Source organism: Vigna umbellata, chromosome 4, assembly GCF_029865625.1.
Source record: "Vigna umbellata cultivar VRB3 chromosome 4, Vumbellata_1.0, whole genome shotgun sequence".
Lineage (NCBI taxonomy): Eukaryota > Viridiplantae > Streptophyta > Magnoliopsida > Fabales > Fabaceae > Vigna > Vigna umbellata.
Genome location: NC_142168.1, coordinates 28313352 through 28335842, shown reverse-complemented (window position 1 = coordinate 28335842; position 22491 = coordinate 28313352). Strand labels below are relative to the sequence as shown.

Sequence of the window (22491 nt, the reverse complement as noted above, 5' to 3'; positions counted from 1 at the left end):
ACAAGAACAAACTATTCATATTGCATAAATTAAGTTGAAGCTTTCCTCTTTATCTAAGGCCATATATTCTACACGGCACATAGTTCCAACCTTACAAAACACAACTCTGCTGTCACCAATAGTTCTCCTTTGAAACAAATTTCAATTTCGTTTCTCTAAGCCAGCTAGTGCAATCTAGAGAAAGGTTTTCGAAAGTATAATATTTGACCAGAGTTAATAGTGTTATAAAATATGTTAAGAAGTTTAAACCTAACTCAATTTCATAAAACCGAACTCAATTTCACAAAACCGACTTGTAAAATGAAGTTTGTATTCATTTATATACTATAAATTGATCTTATTTTTAGTCTCTAGTCAATGTGAAACTTTCAACACGAAATAATCATCAAAATTTAATAAAAAAAGTTTTAATGATACTGATATAAAAAAAAAGGTGATGTAGAATATCTACACACAAATACTAGATATTTTAATTTTTTACATGAAAACTTTCCAAATCTCTCACTATATTAACCAGTGGGTTGTTGATGCTTCCACTATGACTCTTCATTCAAATGGTAGTAATCATAACTCCACATTTCATTAAATCCATTCTATACAACAACTCTGTGAAAAACTAACTACCCCACTCTTCATTTTCAAACACAATAAACATTGCCTCAAGTTGCTAAACCTATTTTTTTCACTGACTTGTCCATTTTGTTAATCATTCACTATCATGATCAACATTCAATATAGCTTCCTTTGAACTCTTAAGAAGGGGCCTAGCATCATAGTAGTGGTCAAAGCACTTCTCTGCATAAAATAATGGTTCTGCTAAGCTTTGCAATATTTGTAGGGCATCCTTCATGGAAGGCCTACTGGTAGGCAGTGTTGCAGTGCACATGACACCAAGTTTGAAAACAGTGCACATTTCATTTAAGTAACTGGCTTCAGTGACATTTTTGTCTAGCAATTCTTCAACATTGCCTCCAATCAGAATGTGACGCCACGCCCACTCTGAAAGAGATGAATGTTGGTCTCCATAACTTGCTTCTTTACCGGTTGTCAGTTCTAATAGCACTACTCCAAAGCTGAACACGTCAATCTTTTCATTAACTCTGGTTGATTGCACAAATTCTGCAATTCAAATATGAAAAGTTAAATTGAGAGTAAACTTGTATGCCAGTGGAAAGAGAAGTCTAAACCTCTATTTTGTACTGAGATTATAAGTATCAATCACTCTAGTTAGTTTCTTATTTTAAATTTTCCCTTGTTTATCCACAAAACACAAAAGTGGATGGCATTAGAAGTGAAGAATTAGTAATTCAGGAACTAATTGAGTCTTAAAATTTTGGCACTAAATCTAAGGTTTACTCAAAAGTACCACAAAATTTAAATAAGAAAAAGAAATAGTATTTGCTAGTTAGGAACAAAAAGATTGTAAGTCACACTCACCTGGAGCAATATAGCCAAATGAGCCAATAACAGCTGACATGCTGCTTAGTTCCTCTGGCTTGATTAACAACTTAGCTAGTCCAAAATCAGCAACTTTAGCATTGAACTGAGAATCCAGAAGGATGTTGCTTGTTTTTATATCTCTATGAACAACAGGTGGTAAACAGTCATGATGCATGTAGCTCAAACCCTGAGCAACCCCTATTGCTATTTTCAACCTCTTTGGCCAATCAAGGACCACTTTATTGGCTGAACCTGGTTTAACACTCTTATGCAGCCACTTATCTAGGCTGAGATTTTCCAGATACTCATATACAAGGAGCATAGAATCTTCATTAGAGATACAACACATCAACCTCACAATGTTGGTATGACGAATGTTGCTCAATATTCTAACTTCTGCACGGAAGGAGCTCTCAAGCTTCTTGTCTAACTTTCTGTTATTCCAAATCTTTTTCACAGCAACATAGTCTGAACCAACATCAATGCGATATACTGTACCATATCCACCACTACCAATAATGTTTTGGTCTGTCATTGATGAGACAATGGTTGATTCTGTGAAATTCACCCTCTGAAAGGAAACGAGCTTCCAAGAGTTATCTAATCCTTTCTTTCTCTTTCTTTGAAATCTAATAAACAAGAGTGATGCTAAAAGGGCCAGTAACAAGGCTGCTACCGCCAAGCATATAATCAAACCAATAGACCAAGATGAGTCCTTGCTTGTTCTTTGAAGGCCAGAATTGCACAAGGTAAGGTTCAGTGCTGGGTTGTCAGAACAAAGACCAGAATTGCCCAAAAAGCTACCAGCATACGCAGAATTTTCAAACTCCCTTTGAATTCTCCCAGTTAAATGATTATAAGACAAATTGAGATTGGTGACTCTGGTAGATAGAGAAGGAACTTGGCCAGAGAATTCATTTTCTGATAGATCAAGCTGACTAAGGACAGGTAACTGAGCAATTGCATGAGGGATTTGTCCAGAGAGTTGGTTTTGGCTCAAATTTAGAGTTACCAAGGATTTCCATGATATTATATCTGATGGAAGTGCCCCAGTGAGTTGGTTCTGATCAAGCAACAAGGTTATTAACTTAGGAAGAGCTGTTAGCTCTTTTGGAATACTTCCATTGAAATTGTTCTTACTGGCATCAAACACTACCAAATTAGTCCATGATGATACTCCACTAGGAATTCCACCAGAAAACTGATTGTAACTTATCTCAAACCTCGAAACATTCCAAGATAGCCTTTTAGGAAGCTCACCAGTGAACTTGTTATGGCTAACCATGAAATTTGACAAATTGAAAGATGTCCAAAGACCATTAGGAATGTTACCAGAAAACTCATTTTCGTGAATTTTCAGGTCCAGCAAACTACTGCAATTTCCAAGAAATTCTGGCAACTCACCACTCAGCTTATTCTCATAAACAGACAAGTTAAGTAACATCCCATGATAGCACAGGTTATCCGGTAACTTCCCCGTAAAATTATTAGATGCAATCAAAAAGGTTTTAAGCTTTGAGTAACGGCCAAAATCAGGAGGAAGAGTACCTGATAACTTGTTGAAAAACACGCGAAAATCAATGAGAGCAGGAAGACTGCCCAAGCTTTGTGGTATCACACCTGACAAGTTATTCAAAGACAAACTCAACCATTCCAGCTGTTGCAGTTTTCCAAAATCATCTGGTATTTTCCCTGTGAGATCATTCGTTGCAAGATCAAGGTTGACCAAGTTTAATGCATCAACCACACTTGGTATCTCCCCTGAGAGGCTGTTTTGAAAAAGATAGAGTGAGGTCAGATTCTTCAGCAAGAATAAACCACTTGGAATTCCTCCAGTTAAGTTATTTTTTGATGCATCCAGCTTCTCCAAAGCCACCATATCTCCAATGTTATCTGGGATTTCCCCAACCAAGTTGGTGCCATACAAATAAAACACCTTCAGTTTGTTGAACTTGGTCAAGTTCCAAGGCAACTTCCATTTAGGAAACAAAAAGTTAGAGGACAAATCCAAGTACTCAAGATTGGGCAAGCTATCAATCTCAGCAGCAACAGTGCCATTCAATAAGCAAAACTGAAGTTTAAGCTGTCTCAGTTGCTTCAAATTTCCAATACTGGCAGGAACATCACCATGGAAATTGGTAGAACCAAGGTTGAGATATTGCAAATTAGCACCCAAACGGTCAATCTCACGAGGAACCTGGCCATCAAAGTTGTTCCCTGAAAGATCTAGGTACTCCAACTTGGAGCAGTTGTAGAGGGGTGTGGGGAAGTCACCAGGGATGAGGTTGAAGCTGAAGTCAAGGTGTGTGAGGTTGGTGAGGTCACATATGAAGGATGGTATAGTTTTGTTGATGTTGGAATGGGAGAGGGTGAGGGAAGTGACTGAGCCAGTGGTGCATGTGATCTCTGGCCATGAACAGTGAGAGGAAGTTGAATTCCAATGGGAGAGGAAAGAAGGGTCTTCAAGATATTGCTTTATGTTAAGCAAAACTGCATGCTCTTGATCATTCAAAGATTGGGAGCTTGTGTGAACAAGGAAGAAGAACAAAACCAGAAAAATGTGACATGAAAAGTGTATACATGATTGAACTGATATAGTCATCTAGGTGAATGTGCAAAAGAGAGAGAAAACAAGCTTTTCTGGTGTTCAGTTTAAATACGTTAAGGTGCTGCAGAGAGAGGAGAAGATGGTCAGCACTGATAAAGATGAGTTATGAATGCGTACTCAGAAAATTCGAAAATGGTTGGCTTGCTTTGAGACCGTTCACACGTTACTGTGATATATTAGATACTTATATACAATATTCTTTTATTTTTAACTCATGTGAAGAATAACTTGATAAGAGTGCTAAAAGATAACCATATCTTTTTAAGTATATACTTATGGATACGATTTCTGGAATGTATAAATACGAAATAACATATATTTCTATGTTTTGCAAAGATCCATGTAAAATATCGGTCTTTGACTCTAAAAGGAAATCTTATTTAAAAATATAATGAATAATTTTTAAAATTATGATAGTAATTTTGTTTTTTTATGAATCTTTGGATAGGAATTTATTAGAAAAAATAGTTATTAAAATTTCAAGAAGTACAGAAATCATAAAAAAAAAAATTGTGTGACGAATACACCGTCCTGATTTTATAAGCTGGGAAATTAATGTAATGATAAAAAATATGAGAAGCTTCTACGAAATGCAGTATTTTTTTATACTATAGTCTTGGATCAACATTTCTGAATCTTAAACTATATATGATGGAAAGTATTAACAACATGCTTTGATAGTGACGTTGACCATGACCTTTAGACGTGAAACACAAACCAATAATTAAAAAAATAGAATAATGGAATTTTTAGTTTTAATAATTAAATAAAATTGATTTTATTTTCGATTTTATCTTTATATATTTTCTGTATAAAAATATCAAACTTTGATCATGAGTTAAATTGACTTTATTTATTTAATTGTTTAATGAAAATATACCCACCTGTGGTGTACACGGATACATTACCACTTGTAGAAATATGAGCCCGACATAATGTAATCCAAATGAAAAGTAATATTTTGATATATATAAAACTTTTTGCATTTATTTGATAATACTTTTTTTTTACTTTTTTTAAAAAATATATAAAAGTTTATTTTTTTATAACTATTTTGTACTGTCATTGCAATACTTGGTTTCCAAATGTTTATTAATAAATTTTGGTTTTAATTTTTCTTCTTCTAATTTTAGATTATTAACTCTAATTTTAGTAGAACTTCGTTTTCTAATCAATTTAAGTCTCTATCATTCGTTGTTCTAATTTCACTTTTATTTAACCAATAATTTTAAAATTGTATAATAGGTTAATAATTAAAACTTAAGAGTTAATTGAGTTTTTATTAATTTTTTAAAATATTTAAAATACTTTTATTTTTGTCTTTTCATATATTAAAATTTTTAATATCAGCTCGCTTACTGGTTAACTTATGTTTAGAAAGAAAAAAGTTAATTGAGAGTTTCAAATAAATTCATATTAAGCATTAGTATAAATTAATTGAAGAAAAAATTATCTTCACAACAAATATTAATGAAATAAAAAGTATTTTGAGAATTCAATATTACAATTTTTTCAATGCGAATTTAATATATAAATTTTGTGAAATATTAATTTTGTGGATAAAATCTAAAATTAAATATATTTGATATTATAAGTTTGTTTTATTAAGTTTTCTTTACACTAGATCTTTATGAAATTTAAAAGGTAACTCATAATAAATTTAATATTGTTTTGAAATACTTTTACACATAAGCTATAGCTAACTTTGTCATCTCATAATTATAGTGTAATTAATAGTGAAAAATAATATAATTGGAACATATTAACTCTAAAAAATTGATACCTTGCCCTTATAATGTTTAACACGTTCTCTCTTATCTTTAAAAAGTTTTCCAAAACTAAAGTGATTTAAACCATTAACTGAAATTAATGATAATGCAAAAAGGGTTAACAACTTAACTTGAGATATTAAAATTACTTAATTATAAAACTATAATATATTTTATGGGTTAAATATATATTTATCTTTTAACTTTCAATAAAAATTAAAATTACTTAAAAATTTTGGTCTAATTTAATTCTATGAAATGTGGGGATTTATTCTTTTAACTAAATTTATTAAATTTATTTCACATTCAAAAATTTTGATTTAATTTAGTTCTTTGAAATGTGTAGATTTATTTTTTTAACTATTTTTATTAAATTTATTTGACATTTCAAATAAATTCTTTATATTTTTTTTAATATTAATTGAAAAACCGTTTAAAAATTTTAAATGTAATAAAATTTGGTTAAAAAATTTAAATTAAAACAAATGAAAGACTAAATTAATTCAAAATTTTAGAAAAAAACTAATTTTAAGTTTTATTAAAAACATATTTACTCTAATTTTATGCGTCTAAAAACTAAAAGAGCTACTATATAGAAATGGATCGTTTATGTTAATTAAATCTCTAAAGATTTTGCCCTAAGCATAAAACCTTCTAGAAACTCAATCCTTAAAAAAATTGGTCAACTCAATGAGTATAATTAATATTCACTTTGCTTACGAAATTAGTTTCAAATTCCAATACTCCATTAATAAATCTGTTAGTTCCAAACACAAAACTTTGAATCAAATTCACTAATATAGATAATATGTCACATCACTATTAAACTATTCATTATCACTCTCACTTTATAATTTTAATATTTATGTCTACATTTTCTTTTTGCATTCTTTTGATTTTCAATATATATAAATAAATTACATGGAAAATTAGAAGACAAGTGTACTATATAAAATTATATAAAAACATGTTTATCCCGAACGTTATCATATAATATGATATTTTAGATACGAAAGAACATAGAATTGTGTGAATTATTATAATTCTAAATTTGTTTTGGCTTTTGGATTGCTTGACAAATGTATTTGTTTCTAGAATGTGACAAATAATTGATTTCGTAAAGGAAGAGAAGTATATAAGAAAATAAAAATATTCTGTTGTCGTGAATAAAAGTTTATGTGGCTATTTTGTTAATAGATGTTTAAGGTTATTGAGAAAGTTAGCACATGACACAGTAAAATTTAAATTGTAATTTGGTTTTCAGTTTTTGTTTATAACACTTTATAAAAATTTTAAGCATTTTAAAAAAGTTATTAAAAAATCAACAATAAAATAAACTATTAAATAAACATATATGATATAACTTTAAATTTAATTATTATTTTTGCCTTAGTTTTGCTAATGTGTGTTAAATTGGTTCTTCTCCTTCACACCTTGTATAGTTAATTGTTTTGCGACGTGACAAAAACAATTTTTTAAGGTTTACTAAGGGGAAGTTTATAAGTGGATTTTATTAGAACTTCTCTGTTTTTGGTTTTTTTGGCTCATAATGCACACAGTGTGGCCACGAAGAAGAAATGGTGGTGGTTGTAGATTTGAGGTTCTTGGTTATGTAAATTTGGATGGTTTTTTGTTGTGTTATGATAGGTTGAGGTTAAAGAAGGTCTGTCGTGATGGTGACCGGCAGTGGTGGTGGACCTTTGGATTAGTTGGGTCTGCAATTATAAATCCTAATTCTATTAGAGGATTACTCTCTACATCATCTCACTTTGTTCTCTGTATCATCACATTTTTTTTTAAATTTTAAAACTATCATTTATATTTTAAAATATCCTACAACCCCACCTCTTTTCTTTAACGGATGTCAACATCCGTTGAAGAAAAAATTCTTCAACGGATGTGCCACATCCGTTGAGTTTTTTTTCTAGTTTTTTAATTTATTGTATTTTAAATTAATATATAAATATTATTTAATTTTTTTAAAATTATTACTTAATTATTTATAAATTAATTTTATTTTATTTAATAAAACAATTATTATTAATTTAATTTATGTCTTATTATTTAAATAATAATTAAAATATTTTTTATAAATGTATTAAAACGGATGTGTCACATCTGTTGACTTTTTTTTTTTAGTTTTTTAATTTTTTATATTTTAAATTAATATATAAATATTATTTAATTATTTTAAAATTATTACTTAATTATTTATAAATTAATTTTATTTTATTTAATAAAATAATTATTATTAATTTAATTTATGTATTATTGTTTAAATAATAATTAAAATTTTTGTTATAAATCTACTAAACGGATGTTAACGGATGTCGCGACATCCGTTGAATTAGTTTTTTTTTTTAGTTTTTAGTTTTTTAATTTTTTATATTTTAAATTAATATATAAATATTATTTAATTTTTTTAAAATTTACTTAATTATTTATAAATTAATTTTATTTTATTTAATAAAATAATTATTAGTAATTTAAGTTAATTTATATTATTTAAATAATAAATAAAATATTTTTTAAAAATCTATTAAACGGATGTGGCCACATTCGTTGAAGTTTTTTTTAAATAAAAACAATAAATTAAAATATAAAATATGTAAACGGATGTTAACATCCGTTTTATAGCAAGGACAAATTAGGTATGGAGTGGTGCAGGGAGTAATTGGTGGTGGTGGAAGGAGGAACTCTCATTCTATTAACATTAAGTTTCTTTCCCAGTTGTAAACTTTAAATCCACATCACCCTTTAATTAGCTTACACATCACAACCAATATTTCAAGACAATGTCATGACAGCAAAATATACACAGCACAACTTCAAAAATAAGTCAACGTTATCTATTTAAACACCGTCAATACAAATGGACTTGATTGAGGCAAATTATACCATGTGTGGACGAAATTGAAACTTCTTTTTAAAAAGAAGGACCAACTTGACATACTACAACGAAACAAAAAACAAAGATACCTAAATATTATATTCATGATTACAATTTTTCATCTTATTTATAAATAAATTATATAATTTAATTGTTAAATACAACAACATATAATTTTGTTATAATAATTTGATAAATATAAATATATATTTTGTATTGTAAAAATGGTTGACTTATCTACCGTTATATTGTGCAAATCTCCCGGATACATTTTATAAAGCACAATTTTTTATAACATTTTGAGTATAATACAATTATCTTATAAAATAGCTTTCAAGATACACATTATATTTAAGTGATTTAATTTAGCTCAATTCAGTTTTTAATTTTCAATTCAGATTTTTTAATTTTTAACCAAACACTAATGACCATAGAGATATAGGAATATAAATCGAGTTTAATAACATTGTTTTGTCAAAAATAGTAGGGTCCCAAAAGAAAGGTGTTGTCGCACACTAATGTCTTATTTTCTGTCTGTTTTGTTTTCTTCCATTGAGAACAATGAAATACTCGTTTTGTGTTATGCGAATGAAGCATATGCACTCATTTTCAAAATTGTTATGTAAGATGGGATCTAAAAACTTGTATATAAAAAGAAGTCACCAAAAGCAATTATTAGAATGACCAAACTTCAAAACTTTATCACACTCTATGGCCCACTTTGGCTAAAACGACTCATAATTGTGCAATCTCTGAAAACAAATAACCCGGCTTAACCTAACTTCATCCACCACGCATTAGTTATTTAGTGAGCTAACTCAACCTGACTCAATTATTAGTAAGTTGAAAAAATTTGAATCCGACTCGACCCACTACAAGTTGGTGAGTTAAACGGGTTGGCTCACTGGTTTGCTTAATTATAAGTTTTTTTAAAAAATAAAAAAATTATAATTTTTTTAATTCAAATATAAATAAATTTCACTCTAAAATGATGTTAAACTTCAAAGACAATTCAAAATAATAAAAAAATATATCATATAATCCAAATTTAATCCAAAAACAAGCACAAAAGACGAACAAATAAGTGTTTAATATTGATAATTTTTGTATCATTTATCCATTTATAATATTAGAGTCTTAATAGATAAATCTATAATATTTCTCTCTCTTGAAACATCATTTTTTTCTTATCCCATCTATAATATAATAAAAAATGTTAACTAATAATATTGAAACACAAAATAATAAATAATTAAATTAAATTAGGTGGGTTGGTGAGCCAACCAAACTCACCACGAGTTCAATCCAAGTGAGCCGGGTTGAAAACTAATCCACATAAAAAATTACATTTTTTTCAAACCCAACCCGACTCAAACCCGTGGTGAGCCAAGTTGGCTCACGGATTACAACCCATCTTCACAGCATTACTAAATATTACTTGTTCTCAATTCAAATGTAACAAAAATATATAATATTTTAGTTGAAATATGTATTAATTTTTAGTTGATTTACTTCTATCAATATTTTATCATGAAAATGTATTTTCCTAACATCAAACACAATATATAACTCAATCGAAGGTGTGCCTGATTAAAACTGTGAAATCAGGAAATGAGAAATAAACAAGAGCATCAATCTTCAAACATGAATTAAAACATTAGTGTTCAATAAGAAAAGGTAGTTATCTCATAATATAAGCATTATTTGATTTAATACACATTTAACATTTATCAAAGTATATTTTGCTAAAATGCTTGAATTTTAACATTCCAATACAACAAATAGTAAAGCAAAGAAACACTATAGAACAAGGTATAATACATAGAAGAAACTATAAAATTAATTAAAGATAATTTGTATTTTTTATTCAAATTAATAATCATGATAAACATAATTCATAGGGTGTAACTCTTCCTAATAAAAATTGTAGCATTTCAATCTTTATAGAAAAATTTTTAAGATAAAATTTATACTCACTTATATATTATAAACAACTAACCTTTCAAAGACACAAAAGAGAACAAATCCAATCGGAAAGACCGTGGGGTGAAGAATCTTTGCATGAGTATGTTGTGATGGTGGTGAAAAGAAAAGGAGTAGTGTAGAACTCTCATCATCCATCCAATTCAAAACTCATGTTTCTCATATTAAACCACCCATCACATATATATAATCTAAAGCATTTTAATATCACTCACTCATACCATTAATACATCATACATTTAGACAGCATTCAACCGTCCTTAGCTGATGTCCAACGTTATAGACCATCAAAGTTCTCTGTTATTCACTTTTTTCTACTGGTGCCTAACGTTTTAAAGATTTCATCCAACGTTATATCATAAATGCAGAGTTTAAGAATGCATATCAAAATGATTTGTTTGCCTGTTTGAGTTATTTGTACTCTTTTCAAACATAAAGACAAAATTTGACTCTAAACATAGTATTCATCAATCAATTTGATACTCATATAACTCATGTTAAATCATTTCACAATTCAAGCTTCTCAAAAACTAAAAAAAAAATTCTTAACACACATTTCTAGATTTAGAATACCAAATTAACATTTAATCAAATTTATTCTATTCTAAACTACAAACACAATTCTATAAATTATAATTCTCTAACTTCACTTACTTGGATTGTGAGACATTATCAAAGAGCTCTATTGTCTCTAAAGGCTTCTACTCACACAAGATGAAATATCAATATATAGAAAACTCAAATCAACGATATAATTATACTCTATGAATATTAAGAGAATAAAGATTCATTTTAAGCATTAAACCTCAACGCAATTCCAATTATCCCCACATAAAACATATTTCATTTAAAGACTTAAAAGAAGAACAAAAGACGAACTTATATTATTTAAAATTCTAATTAAATATGATTGTAGCACTCTTTACCAAGACTCCTATAGCATTATGTGATCGTCATACAAATGAATAATAAAATAAACATTTTAAAAGAAGACAAAAAAAATAGAAATACTTTTAATAGAATAATTAAATGTCCCTTTTAAAAAGTTAAACATCTTTATTAATTAACTAAGATTTTGATAGAAAAAAAAATTTATAGGTAATAAATTTCCATTATCTTCTTATGAGATACTCTAATTATTATTTCTAACGTTAACATGGAAAATTATTTATTTTATTTTCTTTTAAATCATAATTTATATTATTAAGAACTTATAAAGACTATTTTAAGGCATAACAAAATTTACTTCAAAACAGCTATTTCTATATTTTATAAGTTATATTTCCGTGTATATAACAAAATTAATTAAAAAAACAGCAGCTTAACCTATAATGTCAGTGAAGACTAGGTGAATCTATAAGAAGAAAGACATTAAAGAGCTGAGTTGACAAACAAATAGGAAACATTAATTGCATTGAAGTCCTTTAGAATGAAATATTTGACTGAATCCATCACCATCATCCCCACCTTCAAAACTAACTTTTCTTGCAAACCAAACTCTCACAATCGTAACTAAACTTGCTAAACATTACTTCTTCCCAACTATGCATTTAATTTAAGAAATGTTTTCCTTTCTTCATGCATTTTCTTTCCTTGCATCTCAAAGTTATTTTTCTCACTTTCCTCATCAATTTTCTTGCCTTTCCGATAAAAGGTATCATTCTGAAAAATATCATCAAAGTTTTCTGTACCGATGGATCTTCACTAAATATATATTTTAAGTGTTAAAATATTTTTTAAATATACAAAAGTTTTGTCAACATCAAATATTTAAAATATATAAAAATTGTAAAAAAAAAGAAGATGGGGTGAGAGAGGCTCGAACTCTCGACCTCAGGATAACTCAGAAGCTATGAGACCTACGCGCTAGCCAACTGCGCCACCACCCCTTGATGATTTATTTCTACCAAAAGTGGTATAAAGTAAGATAAATATGCAATTATTTTGGTGAAATGCAATTTTAAAAGATGTAATTTTTCCTGCCTAAAGTTTCAACATAGAGTTGAAAATGTCTGCAACTATATACTACTCCTATTACTCAAGATGTTAAAATAATCAAAACACCAAAAGAGCATAAAAATATATTCCATGCCTGATTCAAATGTATTAACACAATAAGGATAAATTCAGATTTCAACATAAGAAAATTATACAGTTTTTTTTTTAATTAAAATACATTAGAACAACAAGTTTTATGTAGTTGAACATAAACTGTAAACAAACCTTTTATAGCTTGAATCCGTTTTGTGATTTTATTTTATATTTTTTAACAAAACATTTTTATTATTTTAATATTTGATATTCGAATAAACTTGATTATTAATATATATTTATTCTCTTCAATATTTTGAACAGTATTAAATAATTAGTTTAAGTATATTAATAGCTCTCCTTTTGTAATCAATGACTAAAATATAAAAGGACGTCAATTATTTTACAATAAAGAAAAATCAAAGAACTTAATCACTCATCTGTCATGTGTTGATACATAATTTTAATTTATATGAAAGTTAAAATTATTCTTCACCAAATTTCTTTACACAACAGATTTTATTTATCCAACCTTGTCAATTTTTAGTGTATAACATGGATAACTTGCATCAATTATCCATGTTTCAACGAGTCAAATTTATAACATTTGCTTTCACATCTTTCTCCTTAATATTAATAATACAACATTCATATTATTGTAGCAATTTTTTTTCCACCATGTTCATATAAAGTTACTGATGTATATGTTTGTAGAAAAGTCCTTATTCATGAATTCATACTAAGTTTCTCATGTGTCATGTTTACAGAAAAGTTTTAATTTCAATGAAAGTTAAAATTATTCTTCACTAAATATTTTTACTTAATTTCTTGATAAAAATCGAATCCATGCTACAACAAGCAACATCCATAATGCATGGTTATAAACAAGTAATTCCTCAAGGACCACCATCACACTTCAGATGAGATGAGATGAATTCACATACAAAATTGTATCTCACATACTTGAACAGATATAGTTAGTACATCATTTTCTTTTCCACCCTTCAAAAGACTAAACTTTTTATGCCTTGACTACAATTCAATACTTTCTCTAAACAAATCAAGCATTCTGTACTAACACTAAAACCTACAGAGACAATGATGGAAAGAAGTAATCTGCCAGCGAACTGCAATTACCAATCATTCATCATCAGAACTATCGTATGCCAGGCCCAGTAATCCCCCACCAGAGTTTTCAATCCTAGGCTTAGCTTCGGTTTCCTGTGACCCCAAAGGAGCATGCTCCTCAGCTTTCTTTGATGCAGATAAAGATTGTTCCTCCACTTTCTTTGGTCCTGACAAAGATGGCTTCTCTTTTGAAGGATCATGATCAGGCTTACATGTTGTGACAGGGGCATTGTGAGAAGATGGGGTTGGCTGGTTGCCATCAGATCTTGGCCTCTTAGGTTTAATCTCGACAACTTTTTTCAGCAAATCTTGCTGCCTATATCACAAAAGCTCATAAATACTTTGAGAATCACTGAAGCTAGGAAAAGACAAGGAAATGCATGGAGGGACAAGAAAGATTGGGAAGATCTACCTAATACCACTCTTTGGCTTTGGCTCAACGCGAAATGCCAATGGTACAGATGCAGGTGTTGAATCGGCTAAGCTTGCAGCTCTGTATTTGTTGGTGAAGGGAAAACAAGGTAATACATACAACTTAACAAGCAGCTTTATCAGAAACACTTTACGAGTATCATATAATATAGGTTTCACAAACAGTGAAAGAGGACAAATGAATATGTAAAGAGAGCCTAGGTTGCATTTTGTATATATCTATTCAGCAGAAGTTACTAGGATCAGACAACTATATTAAAATATGTAACACCTGTTTAAAATTCATTGAATAAAATTTCTAGACTAAAAACTGTATTACAATCATAAAGCTTGAAATATGTATTTTTGTCATGCTTAAGGATCAACCCTACTCCTACATATCTTCTTCATCAAAGCACTTGCATAGCATTCAACATCTTAAATGAATGACGTAAGATCCAATGCATAGTTTCTAAAACTGGACCAGAATGGCTAGTTTGATTGAATTGACCGTGCACTACTGAACAGTCCAATCAATGCTAAATAACATTAAAAGCCAGCCTTGAACATGCTAAACTCCAAGTGAACTGAACTAACCGGGGAACCAGTCAGTCAGGGTTTGACCAGCCGAACCAATGCAAGCTAAGGTGAGCACAGCCAAAATCATGCAGAAAGGGATTCAAACCCTGTGCAATAAAATTAATGCACCATCGAAGCACTAAGTCAGGAGTCAACCCTTAAAAGTACTAAGTCAGGGCCCCATATGTCAGCATAAAACTACATACCGATAAACACCATGCATTGTGAGAATAATTGTATTCATAGAAATCTGTTTGTTATAGCACATTTAAATACTTATATCGAGTAACAGTGATTTATCGTAACTTTGTAGTAGTTGATTTGTTATAAACTACTTGTACCATAATACACACACACACATTCTTATATTTTCACTTAAGCATATATATGTTACACCTTATATATATTATCATACTATGTAGTTTGTTCAAAATCTTGGTTCAACCCACCTCAAAACCTTGAGCATCTCCCATTATCAGTTCACAGTCAGATCTAGTTAAGAATATATTGATTCACAGTTTTCAAGTGCAATTATGAAAATAAGATGACTCTGGTCATACGCTAAAATACATGCAAAAATAAAACAAGAAATTTGTAGTCATAGGGTATGAAAAATCAATATCAAATCAACTCAACATGAAAATGGAAACATGGATTGTTATGTATTGCAATCACCACAAAAGGATATCTTAAATGCAGCAAATGCCCTTTTCTCAGTTCGGCGAAGGAGGCGTTCTGCATCCTCCTCAGCTTCCATTTGCTCCTTGAGATAAAGTAGATCATCACTGTCCAAGGCTGCATGCTTAAAATTTAAAAAACGGGAAGAAAGAAACTAAAAAAGCAGGTGAAGCAGAAGCACAAACAACAAACAGACACACAGAAGTAAGAGGAAGTGAACAGTACCGCCTCGACCATGAAGGTAACCTCCACGCTCCCCAGCAACCTCTTGCATCTGCTTGAATCAGCCACCCAATACAGGAACCCAAGATCCCTGCCGGGGCATGTTATCAGCAAAATCCCTCAAATTGCACAAAAATAATGCTTGAAAATTGAAAAAACAAAAGCATAGGCAGGCAGCACATGGCCAAAAGAGAAAACCAACACAGGAAAATTACAAAATTCTGATTAGCTACTTTCCCTGATCAAGGTCAGTGAAGTTAAAGAAAACACAAACAAAGGCATACTAAATACCTGATTCATCGCTCAAGAATAAATCAGTCCATACATAACACCAAGTTTCATGCAATGAAGCAAACAGCTACTTCATTCAAAACTTTTTCAGTTTAATTTTTCAAGATACTTTTGTCCGAACATTATGAAAATTGCATTTACATAATCATTTTAATACGTTTGTCTTATACTTTCATGTTTCTCTAAATAAATGATACCATCTCATCACATATCCGTACCAATGTTGTAGAATTTTTTCAATTCCTCGTACTGATACCATACCAATGCTAGTAACACCGTATCGGAACCATATCATGCAACACAGCTACAAGGCTTATTCCAAAGTTACTATCCTAATGCCCATACAACAATTACAGAACAATCGAAATCATAGAATGGTTTCATGAATAGATTTTTAGGCATATCACAAATACATGAAAACCAATTCCAAAATATCACGAAACATTAAAAAGAAAAGGCCCTTAACCATAAGGGTTTCTTACAAAAAGAATCAGACATTGGATTAGCTTCAACAGCACATGCAAAAGAGAACCAATTTACATATTACATTAATATCCACACACACACATAATATAACGGAGGGTGAATCAATGCGCTAACCTTTGCAACCATTCGTTGGAAAGTAATATCCTCATCGTCAATCCTATCTTTTCCCTTACCCCATTTCTTATCTGCGAAATTAACACAAACCCAGTAATTAAAACCCAAGAAAAATCAAAACTTTAAACAAGAATAACAAATTGAAAAGTTCAAAAAAAAAAAAATCATGGGATACCTTTGGGGTCGCTGAGATTTGTGTATTCTCTAACTTCTCTTCCAGCCATCGCTTTTTACTCTGCAAAATTGTCTTTGATAGTGGGAAGTGATGGAGAAGAGAACGCCGAGAGTCTGAAATTGGATTTGATTCCTTCGCTGCGTGTGTGCGTGCGAGAGACACTCAAAGAGGAAGATGACCCTTCCCGAACATAAATCTTCTATTCTACTTTTATTTCACTAAAACCTACAAAAACAATGCGGTTTATTGTTTTAATTTGTGGGGGTAAACGGATAAATAGTGTGAATGAAATGATTAATTGAATTTTATTTATTTTTTTGGTAAAATTGGAATTGACAAACAGGGAAAGTGTTTAAAAAGACTGGCATGAAAAATAAACTTGTCTTTATTGACGACATGTTTGTATTAATTGGAGATACTATGAATAATGTTTTATTTTATTTTAAATTGGGTATAAATATAAAACAAAAAAAATGTTTTCCATATTACATTATTGATAATAATATATTTTTTATTTTTAAAAGAACTATTTAATATATATTTGATGGATAAGAGTATATCCATCATTAAAAATACCAAATATAAATTACATATTTATTGACTATAAGAGAAATAAATAAGTTTATAAGTTTACTTTACATCCCTAATAAAAGATACTTAAACCAAGGAAATAAATAAAATTATAGTTACTTCATCGATAAATTTTAAACGTTTCAATTTTCATATCTTAAAACATATTTGTTGGAACAATTAGTTTTTCGTTCATGTCATCTCTTAAATTTGGTGAGACGTAATAGAATATAGAATACCTTGAAAAATAATAATAATATAGTATCTTAACTAATCGTTAATATAAAAAAACTGATGAAAGAACTTATTTAATCTATAAAAAGATTTAAATAACTAAAATAAAAACTCTAATCCGAACAAGCGATATTAAAACCAATAAATTTAGGAATGAAATCATATTTTATTACGTAATTTGTAATATCCCATTTTAATAATATAAAATTATTGAAATAAGAGTTACAAAGAAGATAACTTCCAATAAACTTGAAATGTCAAGAGAAGAAAAATCTACACCTTTAAAATAAAAGAAGCTATATATATTGCTGCTCTACCACCAACCCCTATACTGAGACAATTGGAAAGATGTTCTCCTTGAGCTCACACTCATTAAAATGATCATCACAAAAAAGAAAACACACATACAAACAAAAGCAAAAGCAAGGGTAGACTAACGATAAAACGGTTTAACATAGAAAAATAAAATTCAACATACACTTTCAATCACATAATTAGTAGAACATCTTCCACCATTCACACATATCAAAACATCTTTCCCTTTCACACCATTGACTTGGACTTGGCCAAACCCTTTACAATATAGTATAAATGTCAAGCCATGGAAGGTTCTGCACTTGTGTGGTGGAATAATTGACCCACTCAAAGCTGCCACATAAGGTTAGTCCTTAAAACATTCTTTGCCACCATGTAAAAAGACCTCAGACTAGGACCTCCTACTTTTCTCACGACATGACTCATCACTCTCTAATTGAGCATGAATGATCACTAGAGTGCTAGGATAACCCCATATCGACTTCTTAATATTTATACCATTTATACACATGAAACCCCTAATAAGATATTCTTCCTTGGAATTCTCTTTTACAACCTTGAAAACCATTTGAAATCATACATATGTCCGTACACTTCACATTGAATACCAACATATAACATCACTCATCATACATTAAATAATAGAAACACCCATACAAGTCATTAGAAATCACACATAACAATTTTCTTCATAGCAACATGATACTCCCACTTAGGCAGAGAAAACAACTTTGAAACCCTCACCAACAGCTCTGGAAGGTTCTAAAACCCCCAAAACAACCTATAGAACGTCCAAAACAGATACCCGGTATTTCTAACACCTGAAACAGAAACCAAAAGTGGTACGGTAGCGCTCAACACCCAAAAGCTACCCCTCAACACCAGAGCCACTCGAATGGTGGTGTTCAACGTTGGTGCCCCTAGAATGGTGGCGCTCAACGCCTGGTTTGGGCGCTCAGCGCTATCAGCATAAATTTACCCTTTTTAAAATATTTTCCTCACTTTCCCCACAACTTATAAAATCTCTTAAGACCCTTTAGACCTTAAGAAAACTATAAAACATTGTTGTAACTCAAATTTGCCACCCTAAACCTAAATTAAGCTCTTTAAGCTACCAAAACACATTTCTTCCTCTTTTAACATTCAATCCACTGCACAAGCTGCATAAACTAGTTTTAAATGACTTGATAGCAGCCCTAAACTCTCCAATTTAACTCATAATCACTCCCTTAGAAACCACTACCCAAAACCCCTCATTTGGACCAAAACCATGCAAAATACACCCTCACAACCCTCTACTGCATAATACAACAAAATTTTACTGGTTTAAAGTCTCAACAAGTCCTAAATGGCTTTAAAATAGTCCTCATACTTATGCTTTTCTCAAATCACCATTCTCTCAAAAACTCACCTATCAAAACCCCCAATCCACTCTAGAGCAGTAGAAAAATGAACTCAAGTGCTCTTTCTCAATCTAAATTCATAATATAACTATTTTAAAACTTAAACCAATTATACTAGACCCTTTACTAAACTGCAGATTTCTCTTTAAACTAATTATTTCAAAATTTGACATATCAACACCCATCAATTTAAACCACAAAGTAGTAACTCAACCATTTCTCTTCATTGATCTCCAATAAAGTTTTGCATTTACTACCATACCAATTTAATATACATGTACCCACACAATATGCATACATACATATAAACGCAAGCACACATCATAAAGTACAATAATCACTTGTTCACCCAATTTATCATATCCAATTTATCATGAACCACATTAAACACATCAAGAACAGATTCCAAACTTCCTACTACATATATGAAAAACAAAATTAGCTTCCCTTACCTCTTAGAAACTCTGGCTAACTCTAGAGAACTTTACTTTGCTCCCTCCTCTCAAAGAGATCAAACAACATCTACAGGCCTTGAAAACATGATCAAGGTATACATTAAAATCATTGATCAATAGAGAACCTAAGATACATGCGATAAAGAGAAACTTCACATGCATTGAAGAACGTGAAACTTAGAGAAAATGGTAAAAAACCGACTTACTCTATTTGATAAATTGATCGGGATACTTGAAGATCTCACCGCAAGGATCACATAAGTGGTCTCTGATCTTCAAACAGATGAACATGATATAAGAACCCTTGGAGAGAAGGCAAAGGATTTTAGAAAAGTGGGGTCTAAAGGGATGATGTTATTGTATTTAATTTATTTTTCGTTCATATCTGTGCATTTAGGTTCATATATTTATATTCTGTTTTTATATTATTTTAAACAGCTATATATATGAATTGTACTCTCTCTTTATCATTGAATAAGATACACATTTTTCATCATTTCTTTTCTCATAACAAATGTGTTTTAAAATAATAAAATCATTTATAACAATTCCTTTTATATTAAAACCTTTTAATATTAAAATAATAGAGTCTTATTATTTTTAACTCACTACCACTTATAAAATACTATTTTCTAGATCTTGATGTAGTTCTATAAACAGAAGTTTGTATTCCTAAAAAAAACTAAAAAACTACCCACCTATTCACTTTGACTTCCTCTACAAATAGCAGTACATGAAGTTAAACCATCACAACCCTTACTTCAATCATTAGTATTCACTTTAAACAAATTTTGTAGATGAAACTTGTCATATTACTTCCATAAATGAAATCACGTACCTTAGTTTCAATATTGAAAAATTTTAGCATCAAGCCGAGACTAGGGATGACAAAAAAATCCGCGGCCGCAGATATCCGCGGATAAAACCCGCGACGGATAGCTGGTACCCGCGAATATTTACTATCCACGACTTGCAGGTAGCGTGTTTTTTAATACCCGCTTATAAACGGGTCGGGTGCGGATATTATACTATCCGTACCCGCAGATATCCGCTACCCACAAAAAATAAAAATAAAAATTTAATTTATATTTTATTAAGTTAAATTTAATTAAAATTAACATTAATTTATATTTTATAAGGTTAAATATAATTAAAATTAAAATTAAATTTATATTTAATTTAATATATATTATATTTTATATATTTTTTGTAATTTTATTTAAGTTTTATTATAATATTTTATAAAAATATACTTTTTTTAAATATTTGCGCGTATCCGCGGGTATCCACGGATATCCGCGAGTTTTAAAATATCCACGGGTATTTTTAAAGCAGATATCCGTGTGGGTAGCGGATGGATTTTTTTTGTCTGGTCGGGTTGCGGGTAGGCACTATCTGTGCCCGACCCGACCCGTTGGCATCCCTACCCGAGACAATATTACTCATATATTCCTCTTAGATTTATTTCTAGCACACTAACACCTTAATTTGAAAAAAGAAATAGCAGAAGGAATTGTAATTGGATTTTGAAATCCACTATGATTTCTCATCCTCCAAATCATCCAAATAATTGCACTAATAACAACCACTTTAATCACTTTAAACAAAGGACTACAAAATGACTTCATAAACTAAACAACTAAATCCAAATAAGAAAACTACAAATCTTGAAAAGCTTCCTTTAGCTTTGTCCACAACCATATGATAATAGAACAATGAAAGAACACATGAGAGAAAAATTCAACATTATTACCACATAAAGAACACATAAAGCATACAACCACCTTTTTTATTGAACTTCCAAATCAATAGGTAAACAAACGTACAACAACTTCTAAAGAACCAAAGTTTTAGCTCGTGGCTTCTCATCTAACCAAATCAGATTTCCCGAATCCACACTCCCATACCAGAAGAGTAAAACTTTTTTGTAACTTTTTGAGAAACCACACCGTATCATTTAGAATCCAATTAGGTACATCCTCATCCTCATTAACCATTAAAGAAGAAAAATCACATAAATTGATAACAAGAGAAGGAAAGTTTTGTCTAGGTCAAAGTAACAACAGAGTATAACTTTATTACATCAAAATAAGAAATTCTAACCAATTTAGATGTGTAAATGTCACAACACCAACCATCATTATAAATATTAATACAACCAACCTTACCTAGTGTCGAGAAGATATTTTCAAGAAGAATATCATCTGCATCCTTAATACCATGTCAAATTGATGAAAATTTAAATAACATATATTTCTAATACTTTAACTTACGCAATCGAATACGCATGAGTTCAACTCAAGTCATTCTTCTATAAGCAAAACTCCCAAGCTAAGCGTGAGATAAACTTTATTCTCTAACTGAATATAAGTAACTTGCAAAACTACCATTCACCTTAGAACCACATAAGATAGGTCATTTAACCGTGAACAATTCCCGTTTTTGTGTATCTTAATTCTAAACAAAAGTTTTAATCCATTGTTCCACCTCAATTTATTACTATTATTATTATCATTAAATGTTGTAACCTACTACATTATAGATTAATGAGAAAGACTAATATAATTAACGGACTTCAATTTCAAAAATTTATTTGATACTTACTAATTTCATCCCTACTAAAGTAATAATCTACTCATTAAAAAAATAATAATGGTACTTTTTGATTGCACAAAAAGTAATGAACATTGGACTTTGGAAAAAGGAAAA

The 22491-nt window shown here is 30.0% G+C and overlaps 2 protein-coding genes and 1 non-coding gene across 3 annotated transcripts; all 3 read right to left on the bottom strand.

The window, feature by feature from the left end:
* Positions 1-358: 358 nt before the first annotated feature.
* LOC124821617 (uncharacterized) lies at positions 359-4187 on the bottom strand. Its single transcript, XM_047293530.2, has 2 exons — positions 1438-4187; positions 359-1119 (listed from the first exon to the last, which is right to left on the bottom strand). Exons 1-2 carry the CDS (start codon positions 4040-4042, stop codon positions 707-709), a joined length of 3018 nt encoding a protein of 1005 aa, XP_047149486.1. The 5' UTR covers positions 4043-4187; the 3' UTR covers positions 359-706.
* Positions 4188-12494: 8307 nt separating this feature from the next.
* On the bottom strand, positions 12495-12579 carry TRNAM-CAU (transfer RNA methionine (anticodon CAU)). Its single transcript is given in 2 exon segments — positions 12495-12530; positions 12542-12579. It is a non-coding gene; the product is annotated as a tRNA-Met (tRNA).
* A 966-nt stretch (positions 12580-13545) lies between these two features.
* Positions 13546-17050, bottom strand: LOC124821619 (ankyrin repeat protein). Its single transcript, XM_047293534.2, has 6 exons — positions 16806-17050; positions 16631-16701; positions 15743-15791; positions 15528-15634; positions 14262-14344; positions 13546-14165 (listed from the first exon to the last, which is right to left on the bottom strand). Exons 1-6 carry the CDS (start codon positions 16852-16854, stop codon positions 13862-13864), a joined length of 663 nt encoding a protein of 220 aa, XP_047149490.1. The 5' UTR covers positions 16855-17050; the 3' UTR covers positions 13546-13861.
* Positions 17051-22491: the final 5441 nt, after the last annotated feature.

Bases quoted from the DNA above. Each gene is read 5' to 3' on its own strand.
- LOC124821619 (XM_047293534.2), bottom strand. From the start codon at position 16,854: ATGGCTGGAAGAGAAGTTAGAGAATACACAAATCTCAGCGACCCCAAA. The intron at 15,635-15,742 runs GTACTGTTCACT...TTAAGCATGCAG, and splicing joins TTACCTTCATGGTCGAGGCG to CCTTGGACAGTGATGATCTA. The intron at 14,345-15,527 runs ATATCCTTTTGT...ACCAACAAATAC, and splicing joins GGGCATTTGCTGCATTTAAG to AGAGCTGCAAGCTTAGCCGA.
- LOC124821617 (XM_047293530.2), bottom strand. From the start codon at position 4,042: ATGACTATATCAGTTCAATCATGTATACACTTTTCATGTCACATTTTT. The intron at 1,120-1,437 runs GTGAGTGTGACT...TTTGAATTGCAG, and splicing joins ATTTGGCTATATTGCTCCAG to AATTTGTGCAATCAACCAGA.